This window comes from Podarcis liolepis (assembly GCF_965112155.1).
Source record: "Podarcis liolepis genome assembly, chromosome: 7".
Taxonomy (NCBI): Eukaryota; Metazoa; Chordata; class Lepidosauria; order Squamata; family Lacertidae; genus Podarcis; species Podarcis liolepis.
In genome coordinates, this window is record NC_139561.1 from 50,455,404 (window position 1) to 50,470,475 (window position 15,072).

General features: G+C 42.4%; 1 protein-coding gene across 1 annotated transcript; it reads left to right on the forward strand.

The window, feature by feature from the left end:
• Positions 1-508: 508 nt before the first annotated feature.
• NUDT7 (nudix hydrolase 7) lies at positions 509-8,814 on the forward strand. The gene is made up of 4 exons (XM_083511430.1): positions 509-742; positions 3,480-3,633; positions 4,204-4,362; positions 6,668-8,814. Exons 1-4 carry the CDS (start codon positions 681-683, stop codon positions 7,034-7,036), a joined length of 744 nt encoding a protein of 247 aa, XP_083367556.1. The 5' UTR covers positions 509-680; the 3' UTR covers positions 7,037-8,814.
• The last annotated feature ends 6,258 nt before the right edge of the window (positions 8,815-15,072 follow it).

Below are 15,072 nucleotides of genomic sequence, written 5' to 3' on the forward strand. Positions count from 1 at the left end.
GCCACTATCATTTTGTCAAGTGCCTTTTTTGCCTTCCTTTTTTTTTAAAAAAAGCTCCAGTATTGCTGCCACTGTAACAGTTTCTGGTCCTAGATGTGATATGATTTTTAATTGTATTTTTAAAGCTATGCCCTAGACCGCCACAGTGAAACTTGGGAGAACTGGTTTGGGAGCCCCCTGTGCTAATGTCCATGTTTTCAGTTACTCCAGACACAGATTGCAAAAAATAAAAACCTCCCCGCACAAGGCTTTCTACAGAACAGCGTTCTCCTTTTTATTTTAAGCTAACCTTCCTTCCCACCCAGGAGCCTCTCTCTCAAGATTTGCAAAAGCAGAAAGCAAACCTGCCTTCTGCCCCCGCCCCCTTCACTGGTAAGAGAAAAAGTTGCCGCGGATGATAAACTCAACGCCAACACAACCATCCAATAATCTCCGTATCCACCAGAGCCAATAGCAAGCCGGCTTCCTCACATTTTCGCCTCCCCCTCTTTCCAATGCACGCCCTCCCTGCCTCTGACGTCACTTTTCACCAAAGCCAGCAATAGCAACTTGGCGTCGTTGCTGCACCGTCCCTGTCTTGCGTAACAGGGGCGCGGAGCTGCCAATCAGCGACAAAGAGCCAATGGAGTCGTTCTTTTTGAAGGAGCGAGCAGGCGAGAGGGAGCTCACAGCTGCTGGCAATGACAGATGACTTTGGACTCGGGCTTTGCAAAATGGCTGCTGATGACGACAAACGAGGAAGGTAACGTGAACAACATGTCCCCCTCCCACCAAGACGGGTGATTGACGTGCTGCTTTGTGAATAAAGAAGGGTAGGATTAGGGCAGTCTGGATTATTGTTTTAAGAAAGCCTGAGGTTGGTGCCTGTGGCTTTTCTTTTGGTACTATGTATGCCCAACACTTTTATTTTATTTTTTGTTGCTTCATAAATAATTATTTACTTTCATTGAAAGTAAGCACAGTGATACAAGAAGGTCAGCGAAGGAATAAAACTAACAATCTTTAGGATGTTGAATGATTAGGTCCTTAATTATATCGTACATAGCTTTTCCTGTGGCATGCACACTGAAACTTTATTTACTTTTTAAAAGTATTCATGTGTGCTTCCTCCACAAGGAACTTATTTATTATTTACTTAAGGTGTTGATACGTTTTCCTCACAAGGTAACAAGACAGAATTATGACATTTGTCTGGGCAAATATTTACATAACGACTTTTAAGGCATAAGCAACCTTTCGAAGCAGTTTACAGTACTGTTAATATTAAAACAATAATTAGTCATATTGAGTTCAGTCGACTTTCTTCCAAGTAACTGGATACTGTATATGAGTGCAGCCTAAAGAACTGAAACTGTTGAGAGGAGCCACCTTGAGGATTTTTCAGCCTTGTGCAACCCTGAGACAAGCTTTTTTCTTAGTGCACCTGGAATGGTTATATAACTCTTCAGGTTTCTGCTCTCTTTAAAATTTGGTTTATTTCTAAAATTTCAATCACACACCTTCAACACCCAAATGTGGCCCAGGGTGGCATGCAGTGATGATAAAATATAATTAATAAAGGTAAAACTCTTACAGCACAATTCAAGGAATGCAAACTCAGAAGCTTCACTGCATTCCATAGGGCCTACTACTACCAGGTTGCATTCCTATCCATGTTTACCAGGTAGGATGACCTACTGAGACTTACTTTTGCATAAACATGCTTTAAGATTTGGCAGTGTAGCTACAGCCTTACATTCCTTTGACCTCTGGGACTTGCATAATGTTTAAAATCCTGTTACCCTGTTGGCCTTTTCTTCTGTAAATTTATATACTAACCGTAAATATTTCCAAGCAGTTTACAAAACAATAAAATATTTAAAACTTAAATGTAAAGTGAAATAATGATCAATAAACAGCAGAATAAAAGGGTTATTCAAACCATCTCATGCAATGCTGGATTTGGTTACTAGTTCCTGATTTCTTATTTGCTCAGAGTTTGAAACACTTTTTAAAAAGGAAATGTGATGTCTCCCTCCAAACCCAAAATAAACATTAGAATTCCCCGAATCTTATTTCTCCATGACTGGGGGACTCCCTACTTTGAGTACAATAATAATGGTTATTCAAACAAAATTATTGCACTTGTGAAACACTCATAAATGCCTGATGACATAATAAAGACCATATGAAATAAGCAACGGGGAGGGGCATCCCAAAATCTGCTGTAGGCCAGCACAAATGATACACCAGTGAATATGGGACAGGTATCTACAAGATAATGTTGGATCCTGCCTGGCCCAGAACTTGTGGGCAAATGCCTCTGTCAAGGGCACCAATAATTGCTAGAAGGAAAAGAAGAACTGATGTTGGCCACTCCAAAATAAGTGTTTGGCCACTTTAGTTTGGCCCATGATGCATTCGGAATTTTGTGGAGAGTGTCCTGGGCACAATCTCCTCTGGTCACATCCTTCTCTGTAAAATGCACCACCTCTGGACAGAAAGAAAGCACACACATATTCTTTCCTGTCTCTAGTAGTACTAAAATGGATCCTAGTTGCATAGGACTGCCTAATTTTACATGGAGGCTTCCCACCACCAAAAAACCCCCACCCACTTTCAAATTAAATCTTGGCAGGCAGCATAGTTGAAATGACTGATCCTTTGCATGCCTACCATTAGTCAAAAACATTGATCCAAGGCTTCATGGATTTACACAGAATCACAATAAAACCACCACCAAGTCACTAAATACATCTGTGAATACCAACATGACACATGATATGGTGGTGGTTTTGAGGGATCGTTGCAAAAAAATTATAAGGATCCACGTGGATCAGTGCCTTGGATACATGTTTTTTCCCATCATAGTGCCGGAAAGCAGCTTATCTCTGATTTTTACAGTTCATGATCTGTGATTGATCCGGAGGATGACTCATGAAAAAGGAAATGTCATGGTAATGGCAAAACAGGCAAATTAATTGTCTATCTCTGTGTGTGTATGGAACAAGCAGCGACAGTCATTTGATATTCATTAACATGTATTAAATGGTGTGTGCAGAGTTTTTTATGTATTTGCACAATAGTGGGACCGCAAAAATGTTTCAGTATTAAACTCTTATTTTGTGCAGTTGTAAGATTTGCCATGGACTGTAAGAAATAGCTCTTTTAGAATAAAACAGGCCATGCTCATAACCATCCCGTTGTTGTGCTTTATTCATTATGCTTTTTGTTCAAAGCTTGCTACATTACTAAACAAAATGTTACTAGATTACTGTCAATATATATACATTGCAGACAATTTTCCAGTTGTGTTTGCCTCTAGGTGAATACAAATTTATTGTGGGCCTCTAGAGATTTGGATTAGTAGAATATTTATCTTGTTGAATCTGCAAGAATATGAACAGATTTGTTTAATATTCCTCTTATGCAAATTAACAATAATCCTGGAGTGAAAACTCAGGTTTTTGTGAAATGCTTACTCTTTTTGCTTGTTCTAGAATAAGTGTGAAAGATAAAGCTATACTGAACTTAAAGAAGTTTGATGTTGGAGACAGATTTTCCCATATAACACTTCCAAAAGCCTCTGTTCTTATTCCACTGATGGTTAAAGATGGAAAGCTGTGGGTTCTTTTCACTGTCAGATCAATGAAGGTATGAAAATCTGGAAGAAAAAAACTTCCACAATGTGTAAGGTTTGCTGTGAAATATATTGCCTTGTGTCAATGTGTGAGAAGAGAGAATGCGAGTAGTATGTAGTCAAATCTCTCAATTGTATGTAAGAATAACTGGATCAGACCAGTGCCCATTTTTTTTCTACCCATTTTCTCTATTCCATGCATGATTCTATACACTTCTTGGAGGTACAAATATTTCAAAAATTGGAAATCATAAGGGTTGAAAAATTTCCCCTTCCATCTCTGCAATTTTATATCTCTCCTTCCTTGCAGAATTTAATCTTCCATGAATAACAATGTATAGTGTAACAGTTGAATAAATTAATTAACCTAGTATGCATGCAAAACATCAGTTGCAAACTATTGTCAACATAGGTTTTTATGCAGAGAGATTGAGAACCATATAGAAGACTGTAGCGTATGACTTGTAACGTACAAGTTGTTTAATAAAAAATGGGGAATCCTGATATGTTAAGAACTGTCTTCTAGGATCATATTTTTGTCGCTTAAAATAATTACTTAACAAGGCTGTTCTTCCAAATCCTAGCTGAGAAGATCCCCAGGAGAAGTGTGTTTTCCAGGAGGTAGAAGTGACCCAACAGACAGAGATGAAATAGCAACAGCTCTCCGCGAAGCCAAGGAAGAAGTGGGGCTCCATCCTGAACAGGCTGAAGTCATCTGTAGGCTTCTACCTGTAATAGATAAAGTAAGGTGCATTTAGATAAAGTATAAGGTACCTGGGTCCAGTTCTTTCTCCTGCTCCTTCCTTCCTGCACTTAACTTGCACTACTCTTTAGATTTCTCCTATAAGCTCTTATTCTTTTGCTGCCTCCATCCAACCAACTTGGGGTTGGATTATAGCACGGGTGTCAAACACAAGGCCCGCGGGCCGAATCCGGCCCACCAGACCTCGTCATGTGGCCCGTGTAGCCGCCGCCAGCCTTCACCTTTTATTCTCGCTTTTTTTTTTTTTTTGACACAAGAAAGTTGACATGGTGCGGCTCCCTACTCGCCTCCCCCCGTCGCTCTTAAGGACGTGGCTGCTGCTTCAAATGTCCCCGCGTCTCTCAACTTGCACCTTTGTCGTCGGGGGCCGAAGCGAGGCGGGCAGCTGGCTTCTCTCTCCCGCTCACTGCTCAAAAAGAGCAAGCGGAAGGTCAGGTCTCTCCGCACCGCGGAGGGGGAGTCTTTCTCCTCAGAGAAACTTTTTTATTCCAGCCTTGGATCTTCTCCTGGGATGCTGGATCCTCCCCGCCCGCCCCCCAAACTCCCCTTTTCTTCCAATCCTCAGCCACCTTGGAATCCCTCTTGGTGGGAGAGAAGCGTTTTTGGCTTCTGCGGAAGGTTTCCCTTGCTGCCGCTGCAACCAGCAGCAGCAGCAGTGGCAGCCCCGTCTGTCTGAAACGGCCGCTGTTTGGTTTAATAACACGATTTTGTTATGTCTGCTCAGCTCTGGCCAAGCGGCTCCTTCTCTGCGAGCGGATCCTTGTGCGTCCACGTTACATCGGGGGTTCCCACGGCCGCGCTTCCCATGTCTCCCCCTCCGCCCTCCACCAAGGCGCGTGCCCTTGCAACATCTGAAATTATTTTCTCAGAAACATCAACTTTGGGGCTCTTCTTTTCTTCTCTCCCTCTCTGCCCCCCCTCCGCTGCTCTCACGCTCTCCCCCCCTTGCCGATCCCAGGATCTGATTAGATTTCCAATCACAACCCAGTGCGCAATTGGATTTCTGATTTCAGCCAGGAGCAAGCCAGCAATCCAGAGCATCTGTGTCTTCTCCTCGCCAAACTCTCCGCGTTATTATATCCATTCACCTTGCCTCCAACTCCTCTGCATTCCCCCCCTCCCAGAATCACACATCAAATGCAAAGAGATGCTGATGGTGGCAGTGGTGGTGAGCTTGGTGGCCGGAGGAGGAGAAAGCAGGAAGAGAGAGAAAATAAAATTCCCACCAGATGTTAAGAATCCATCATCATCATTATTTTTTTTTTAAAGGAGAGTCCGCTCCCAGGGTGTGTGGCTTTGAAAGCCCCTCTCTCCTCGCACGTCCTGCTATTGCTTCCCGATCCTTCCCGGCGTGCAAAGTCGCCCTGCGGGAGGCGTCCTCTTCTCCTCCGCGCTGGATTTCACCAGCCCGGGGCTTTCCTTCCCCTTCATTTCGCCACCCTCTCCATCTTTGCACAGCCAGCCTTTCCAGGACCAACGGTGCCCGTGATCAAGTTGTTCTTTGGGAATATGGGGTGGCTGGTGGGGGGGCGGTGAGTGGGAGAGAGAGAGAGGCGCGCGCACACACTCCAAACACCCTTAAAATAAATGTAAAGTGGACCGTCTACATTATTACAAAAAACAGTAATAATTGAATGCAGTGACAATAATTTATGATAATAAAGAGTGGACACATAGTCCTACAGATACAACCGGCCCTTTGAGGGTGACCAAACTGCTGATGCGGCCCCCGATGAATTTGAGTTTGACACCCCTGGATTATAGTAACAGTAATAAGAATTTTATTATCTGTACTCTGACCATCTGACTGGGTTGCCCCTGCCACTCTGGGCAGATCAGTTCTGTTAACTGACCTCTCTGGTTAGGGTTTAGGAGAGAGTCTCTGAATCTGCACAGGTAGCCAATATGGTGTGCCCCACACAGTGGTGGAATTGGGGCTCTCAAATTTCAGTGGTGCCCTCTGCAATGCTAAAATTCAGTGTGTCCCCCTCCCATACTCCATTCTTCAGCATTGTTGTAGAGTCCCCCTGCAACGTGGCACCCAGTGCGGCCAAACCAATCACACCACTCTAAAACCACTTGAGCTCTACATGTTGCCTCAGCAAGCAAGGCCAGTGGCTATTTAAGAATTAAATTTTTTTTTAGGGCTGATGGGAGTTTTGGTTCAGTATCTGGAGGCAAACTGGTAACCCCTGCCTTCCTTATGTTTTCCACTGATATTTGTAGTGTTTTGCCCTGACTTTTAGTTGCTATAAAGAACCAAACCTTTTTTTTTTCTTTTTCAGACTCGTTCTTTAGTAACTCCAGTTGTCGCCTTCATAGAGGATACATTCCAAGCCCGTCTTAATCCAGAAGAAGTCAGTGATGTGTTTTCAGTACCACTGGAGTATTTTATTAGGCCTTTAAAGTACACAGGCATTCCCAAAAAGATGGGCAATATCGCTTATTTATTGCATTCTTTTGAATATGATGACTTGGAACGCAATACTTCATTTCGAATATGGGGACTCACAGCACACTTTGCGGTATTCCTTGCTCTTGCAATTTTTAGAGAAAAACCAACATTTGAAGTTCCGTATAATCTTGATAACTGGAATTTTTCAGCTGAGAACTATTTCATAGAGTTAATCAATATGGCGAAAAGCAAACTTTGATGTATGGAATTGTTTCTACTGTCAAAACTTATCCTGCTTATAAGTTCGGCACACAAGTTGCTTCAAATATATTCCCTTAAATTATATCTGTAAATTATATTGAAGTATGCCATTTTATGGGTCCAGTATTGAGTAAAAATATCTTGATATTGGATTATATGAAATAAAATGCACTGATCAGTATTTTTTTTCATAAAATTTATACACTGCTTGATTGTAAAAATAAAAAACCACCTCAAAGCAGTTTATAAAAAGATAAAACAAGAAAATCAATAAAAAATACAGTCATACTTAGGAACATACAAATATTAAAATTACCTCAATTTTTTCAGCATCTGGGTCTAAACAAGAAAATTGTGCCACATATTCCGTTGGTCTACTCTGTATCATAAGGAACAAAAATTAAATTCTCATCCATTTCTCTGGCTGCTATCCTTTGTACACTTTGGCTCAGGTGCCATTGAGCTCAGTAGGGCTTGCTTACGAGTAGACAAACTTCTGACTTGGGAGTGCGATATGACAATTTCTACATATTGTCTACATATTGGCATTTCCCCTCTTTAAACGACATGGAAGTGGCAACCAGTAGAAAATTATAGACTTAGATATGTTTTAAAGTAGAGACTTTCAAATTTCACGATTGATATAGCCCATTGTTAGCTTGTCTGTCACTGCTTGTATAATATGTAGAAGAGAAGCTGGGAGCCTGAATAATGTTTGGGAAATCTACCTTCATTTCCTGGTGTGGGTCCTAGATGCAGGTTAATATATATTAAGGTGCTGGCTTTCTCTGTACCTCACTTCCAGCTTGCAAAACATAGAGGGGGGCAATCTGTTATTTGCTTACAGATGGGATACAAGGTATATATGTTTGTCTTAGCAGCTCTGCAGATCAGACAGAATTCCATTGCCCCATCTGCTGGAGACCTCCTGTGCTAAACATACTTCTACACTGTTTGTATTCTTTGTGATGACAAATGATTCCTAACAAATTTGACTGACCAATGCTGGTCATTGACTACAGTAAAGATATTGAATGCTTTATTGACTGACCAATTTACAAAATAAATAGGAGATGGCTCGTGACTGTTGGATTAAGATGAGGTTTACGAGATCACTTCTCACTTTCTCATGATGCGAAAACTCATGGACATCAGCTGAAGCTGAATGTTTAGGACAAAAAACCAAAGTATTTGTTCACACAACTCATAGGTGTGGAATTCGTTCCCACAAGAGGCAGTGATGGCTACCAACTTGGTTGACTTTAAGATTCATGGCTATCAGTGGCAACTAGCTGGGTTGGGTATGCTCTGTCTCCATGGCTGGAGGCAGAATGCTTCTGAATACTAGTTGCTGAAAACAGCAGGAATGGAGAGTGCTCCTGCACTCGGGTCCTGCTTGCGGGTTTCCCAAAAGCATCTGTTTGGCCACAGTGAGAGCAGACTGCTGGACTAGATGAGCCACTGGCCTGATCCAGCAGGCTGTTCTTATGTTCTTATTACTTGTTTCATTCTCAACCTCACCGGGCTTTGAGGATAAAAAGAAGTAGCTTCATGCACTTGATCATTGAAGAAAGGATGTGAAAAATAAACTACATTTGTAACTTGAGGTACATCACCAGGCATAGCTGGGCTTGCAGTTTTGCTTGAGGCCTCTGGGTGGGGCAGTTAGACATTTAACATAAACAATAATTGTACTTTTAAACACCTATGTTTTGTTGCTTATTATTGACTCAAATTTATGTTATTTGAAATAAAAATTAAAACAATTATTGGTGAGTCAGTGAGGGAGTGAATTCTTTAGGGATCTGGCTGGATTATTCACACTTAAGAATATGATAGATTCTGTTCACCCACATGTATCTTATAAGTATAGTGTATGACAAAGTCCCCCGTGATATTTTTGCAGAGCAGCTGGTAAAATGTGTACAAAATAAGGTGAATTTGTAGCTAGTTGACTGACCACACCCAAAGAGTACTCACTAACAGTTCATCATCATCTTGGAAAAATGTGACAAGTAAAGGTACCACAGGGTTCTATCCTTTTTTCTTTTTTTTCTTTTTTAAAAAAAATTTTATTGGGTTTTCCACTTTTATAACAACAAAACACACACAAAAAAATGACACATAACAAAACATGTATAAATTCAGCCAATCCTCGTTTCATGACCTTGTTCCCTGACTTCCCCCCACCCCCCTCGTGCATCCCAATTCCCAAGATTATATCAGCAAATTGGTATTTCTCCTCTTAACCATCTTGTTCTTCTTATTACCTCTTTTGTAATTAAAATTGATATTCCTAAGTTGGACTTAAGTTCTCTTCCATCGATTTTTCATTTTGTCTTAATTAAAAATCATATTAACCAAACCTAAAAATCTTAAGAGTTTCTAAAAGTCTCCTCTTCCCTCCCTCCCATCCCCGGTTTTTGTCCCTTCCCGATGAAAGTCCAAAGTCGAGATTCTCAGCCTGGGTTCCTCACGTCCGAGGCTTTCAAGTCCCTTTCAGTCCCTCTCCGCCGTTCTTGTTGGTAGCCCTTTATATCAGTCGTCGAGTCTGGAAAAGGCATCCAAATATATTCTCTTCCCACAAGGAGATTTGTAATCAATTGCTGGAAAATTTCCACCAAGCCTGTATCCTCAGAACCAAAGTCCAAACAAAGGCCCCAATCATGCCTCTTTATTTTAAATTCCTGTATTCCATATTGTCCCAGGGCCTCTTCCTTCTTCTTCTGCATCTTTCGCAGACTTGTGGTAGATGTGTTCCCAAGATCTCCTTGCTTGTATTCCACAGATGTCAGCTTTTGGATGTTGCTTCCCAAAGTTACTTTCTCTTTTTCTTGTTTAGTCTCTTCCACCTCTGAAAGTATTGTTTCCTCTTCAGCTGTGGATTCTTTCTCATTCAAGTCCTCAACACAAACAGCAGAGTTGCCTGTTCCCAAGGTCATAGTCACAAGTTGTTTATTCATAGCCAAACTCTGCTCTTGTAAGGTTCCCACCAACTGAAACATCCTTTCAATTTCAGCTAGTAACTTTCCATCCACAGCCATTGTATCCATTGTAGTTTCACAGAATTCCCCCTAGGGGGAATCTGGTTACTTATTAATCTTTTACTCAACAACCCTTTAACTTCTTATTGTTACTTTGTTTCCAACAATTTTGATTCAATTGTGTCTTAGTCCAGGGGGATCTTAAACAACAATTTTTCCGCTTTAAATTGCCCGTTTGTCAGCTTTGACAGCTGTCAAACTCCGCGGCTCTAACACAAGCACTAAGGCAGGACGTTCCCGAGCCCGGGAGGGGGGGTAGTTTAAAACAAAAAGAAGGCTTCTGAAACTCCACTCTCCAGCATAAAATTTCCCTTAGCGAAATCTTGAAAGTTAATATCCTTTTTAACTCACCCCACCAAGGGCAGGCTCTCCAGCTTAGCTCTTATGTCGTTGCTTAGATCTTCTGCAAGGGGGGGGGGTGCGGACTTCCTTTTAGCACACCCCCCGGTCGTCTCTAATTCAGGGTAGAAATTTTTAAAGTCCCAATCCGTCTTACTCACGGGTAGTTCTTTCAGTCCAGATTTTCAAGGAAGGAAGTTGGCGCTCTCTGGTTATGGCTCGCGGCTTCGCTCCACCGAGGTAGCGATCGACTCTCAGTGCCACGCCACCCCCGTATCCCCTCCGCAGCCCTTAAAAAGGCTCTTCGCGAATCAGGGGGGGCGCTTAAGGCACCCGCCGAGTCTTCAGTCCGCAGGCATCCGCGCCTGCGGTTTTTAAGGGTCCCCGCGTCGCCGGCGCGGCTAAGACCCATCCTCGGTAGAGCCGATTCCCTCCGGAGCTCGGAGGGAATCCGCCATTTCCAGATCGCGTCAACCCGGAAGTCCACAGGGTTCTATCCTGGGCCCACTTGTTCAACAGCTTTATACATGACATAGTTGAAGGTATTGACAGGATGCTCATCAAGTTTGCAGATGACACCAAACTGGGAACGGTAGCCAATGCTACAGAAGACAGAATTGGGTTTCAAAATGACCTTAAGTGGAGAACAGGGCCCAAATTAACAAAATGATTTTCAGTAGGGACAAACGTAATAACCAACTGCACAAATTTAAGATGGGGGACACCTGGCTTGCCAGTAGAACATGTGGAAAGTATTTAGTGGTCTTAGTAAACCACAGACATGCAGCAAAAAAAAAAAAAAAAGGTAAATGCTATTCTAAGCTGGATCAGATCAGAGCCAAGTCTGTGTGACAGGAGTTACTTAGCTTCCCTAATCAACCCCACATGCCACTTTCCCAATCTAAATATCCTCCCATGAGGGAATACATAGGTACCTATATGCGTAAAGGTAAAGAGACCCCTGACAATTAAGTCCAGTCACGAACGACTCTGGGGTTGTGGCGCTCATCTCGCTTTACAGGCCAAGGGAGCCGGCATTTGTCCACTTCCGCAGATTGTTTTCCGGTTCATGTGGCCAGCATGACTAAGCCGCTTCTAGTGAAACCTGAACAGTGCATGGAAATGCAGTTTACCTTCCCTCCAGAGTGGTACCTATTTATCTACTTGCACTGTGTGCTTTCGAACTGCTAGGTTGGCAGGAGTTGGGACCAAACAATGGGGGCTCACCCCGTCATGGGGATTTGAACCGCCGGCCTTTCAATTGGCAAGCCCAAGCAGCCCAGTGGTTTAACCCACAGCACCACCCACATCCCTCACCTATGTGCATACCTTATAGGTTTTTCATTGTGGAAAAATATAGCTTCGGGGGAGCAATATAGGGCTGGAAAGCAGTGCAAGGGAAATAAAGTTAAAATTGCCCTCATCCAGCATCAATCTAACCCCCTGGTTTGGGGGGGGTTAAAGTGGGAAATTGATCTCCAAATGCCATGTTAATTTAGCTCTACAATGAGGAAGAAAACATCAGAAAGAGAGGCAGCAATAACAAAAGTTTGAAGGTGAGCAAATGCTGTTACATAGATGTAGACTTCATTTTAGTTGTGTGAGAATTAAAGCAGGGATGGGGAGCCTATAAACAGCAAGATGATTTTGAACTCCAACTCACATCAACCACAGCCAGCATAACCAATGTTCAGAGGTGATGAGAATAGTAGCCCAACAACATGGAGGGTCACAGGTCTCCAATCCCTGGACTAAAGGGTTGCATCAAAATCTTCACAGAAAAGGTAAGGTTTGAAGGAAAGTCACTATAATGAGAAAAATAAACAGACTATGCCTTAATATATATAAAAAAAATCCACTTTTTATATATTTTGACTGCGTCAGACCAACATGGCTACCTACCTGAATCTAGACTATGTTTTAGCTGAAGTTCCTCAGAAGACACTTTTCTGATAAAAGTTTTGAGATTTTTCTCAAAAACTCCTAGAACAGGAAGGCCCTTTTGCATAATTGTATCCAAATGTTCTCCACCATTATAATTATTTTAAAAAAACATTTGATGCTCATTATTCTCCTTCCATGGTGTTGCAGAATGATGCTAAGTCTGAGACATTGTGGAAGATACAAAATGGAGACCATGTTGCCAGTACAATTGGTACTGCTGCTAAATACTATTTGTACACAGTTCTATGATATTCAAGGAGAAGAGCTATTATCTTCCTCTTTTGGATATTCAAAGGTATACAGCAGTACGTACATGCCATGTGTACGACTGCTTGTTAATCACACTCTCAGGAGTTTTCAGACCAGCCTCAATGAATTTCCATGCTGGAAGTGTTCACATAAAAATTGCAGAGGTTATATGACAGCACCTATTTATTGAGTCTTCACCTTTTCCTTGTAGAAGTTATACAACATTGCCCACTCCTGGTTGTTTTCCCACACCTTCCAGTTCTGTACTGATGGTTTTTATGGTTAGAAAAGAGGAAGGATAATTGCACTAGAAAGTTTGTGATAGCAATCACAGCTTGCTCAAAAAGTAGCCTGAACTGAAGGACCCTCTGGGTATAATGGGGCCGGGGAGTTTGAAACATTTTGTGTGTGTGTTTTAATTCCTTCTTTATGAAAAGTGATGATACTTAGTTTTGTAGAAGGCCCATCTAGTTAACATCCTAGTCTCACAGATGCCTATGGCAGGGTCTAAGGGCAACAGCACTCTTCTTACCTATGATTCCAGGCAACTTGTATTCAGAGGAATACTGCCTCATCCTCCATCAGTCTGTCTAATCCTCTTTTAAATCTCTCCTAGTTTGTGGCCTACATCTCTTACATCTTGTGTGAGCAGATTCCATAGCATAACCATGTGCTGTGTGAGGAAGTTGTTGCACCATTGTGTTTTGAAGATGGGGTTGCATGCCTCCAATACCTATAGGTATAATATACCAGATATCTGCATAGTTTTACATTTATAGAGGGCCACACACAGAGAGAGCATTTATTTCAAAGTGTTGCTCTCATTCTTGGAATATTTGTGCCCTCCCCACATGGTAACATTGTTTGCAACTAACCTTTTTATGTTTAACCATGGGAAATGCTTTGTTATGATGTTATATTGCTTTGATATCTGTACCTTTCACAAAAGGCAGGAAGTTCCCAACTTCAATTAAATTCAGAAATAGCAACTTTTACAAAATACTACAAAAATATAGTGGTTGTGAACTGTTAGCTGGAAAGCAGGAAAAGCCCCCTGGATACTGCAAGCAACAAATTTTGTGTTGGATATAATACAGGGTGAGTCCTTTAAAAGAGGTCCTGTGGATATAGAGTACACATGTTCCACGGGGCCTCTTTTAAAAGACTCGCCCTGTACATTATGAGATTGTTATCATTTGCCTAGAAAAGCTAGCATAGATTGCATTTTGCCAGCTGTACTCTCCAGTTTTGGAGTAATTGGTGTGCAGACCCTGGCCAAAGACCACCACCATTTTTATTTAAGATATTTCTATTTGCCAGAGCATATAATGAATAGTGATTTTGATCTGATCTGAACAGTAGCATACACTGACATTTATCTGATGTTTTACTTGCTTGTTATGAATTTTAACTCTTTCAGCTGCTGGCTGAATGTTATTGTGCGAGTGTTAACATCTAAAGCTCTTAGGGACTTCTTGCTCCCATATAAAACTGCACTTTTTGAACACATTACCCTCTAGATCAGTGGTCCTCAACCTGTGGGTCCCCAGATGTTGTTAGACTACAACTCCCATCATCCCTGAGCTCTGGCCTTGCTAGCTAGGGGTGATGGGAGTTGTAGTTTAACAACATCTGGGGACCCACAGGTTGAGAAAGGCTGCTCTAGATGTTTTATTTATTGCTTATTATATTTGCATCCTTCCTTTTCTCCAGGGAACTCATATCAACATACATGGTTCTCCCCCTCTCTATTTTATTCTCACAGCAATCCTTTGAAGTAGGTCTGATATTCAAGCTGCTGCAGCCCAACAACCATTGGTTCCAGCCGGTGTGTCCAATGGTCAAAGATAATGGAATTTATAGTCCAGTGTCTTGAACCCCTGGCCTACCTGGGATCAAATCAGTATGTAAGTCCAAAGTCTGGGGTCAAGCCACACAAGCAAAGTCTAAAAAGTCTGGAAATGCAGTCCAGGGTCAATCCAAGTATCCAAGCCTGAAGTCCAGTAGTCAGGATACAGTCTGGAGTCAAACCTGAAGCACAATTCCATAGAGGTCCAGGAGCATCCAAGCCAACGTCCATCAACGTGGGCAATTGAGCAGACAGTACCTCAACTCTGCTTCCCTTTTACACTATGCCTGCTGATTGCAGCATCTGGGCTTCATGAGGCATTTGACCTTCACCTGTTTCAAGACTACTCCAGCTGAGGAGCTCCTCCCAGAGCTAGCAAGCCCCATCTTACCAGCTAGGGAGCTGGGCTAGGGGCCCTTGCCTGCCTCAGCCTCCTAGAGCACCCCTCCCACTGCTCCCTGCACCTCAGAGTCTGTTGTGTTCATGGGGACAGAGGCTCCTCTGGCTCTGATGATGGGTTCTGCTGCGATGCATTGACCTCCATCCCCTCACCATCCTCTATCATCCCGTGAATACTTCCTTCTCCATCCCCTGCTTACCCTAGAGCGT

What these genes read in the sequence shown, in the direction of transcription:
- NUDT7 (XM_083511430.1), top strand. Translation starts at nt 681, where the DNA reads ATGACAGATGACTTTGGACTCGGGCTTTGCAAAATGGCTGCTGATGAC. An exon ending in TCACTGTCAGATCAATGAAG is followed by an intron (nt 3,634 to 4,203) that starts GTATGAAAATCT and finishes TCCAAATCCTAG; the next exon opens with CTGAGAAGATCCCCAGGAGA. An exon ending in TTCTACCTGTAATAGATAAA is followed by an intron (nt 4,363 to 6,667) that starts GTAAGGTGCATT and finishes TTTCTTTTTCAG; the next exon opens with ACTCGTTCTTTAGTAACTCC.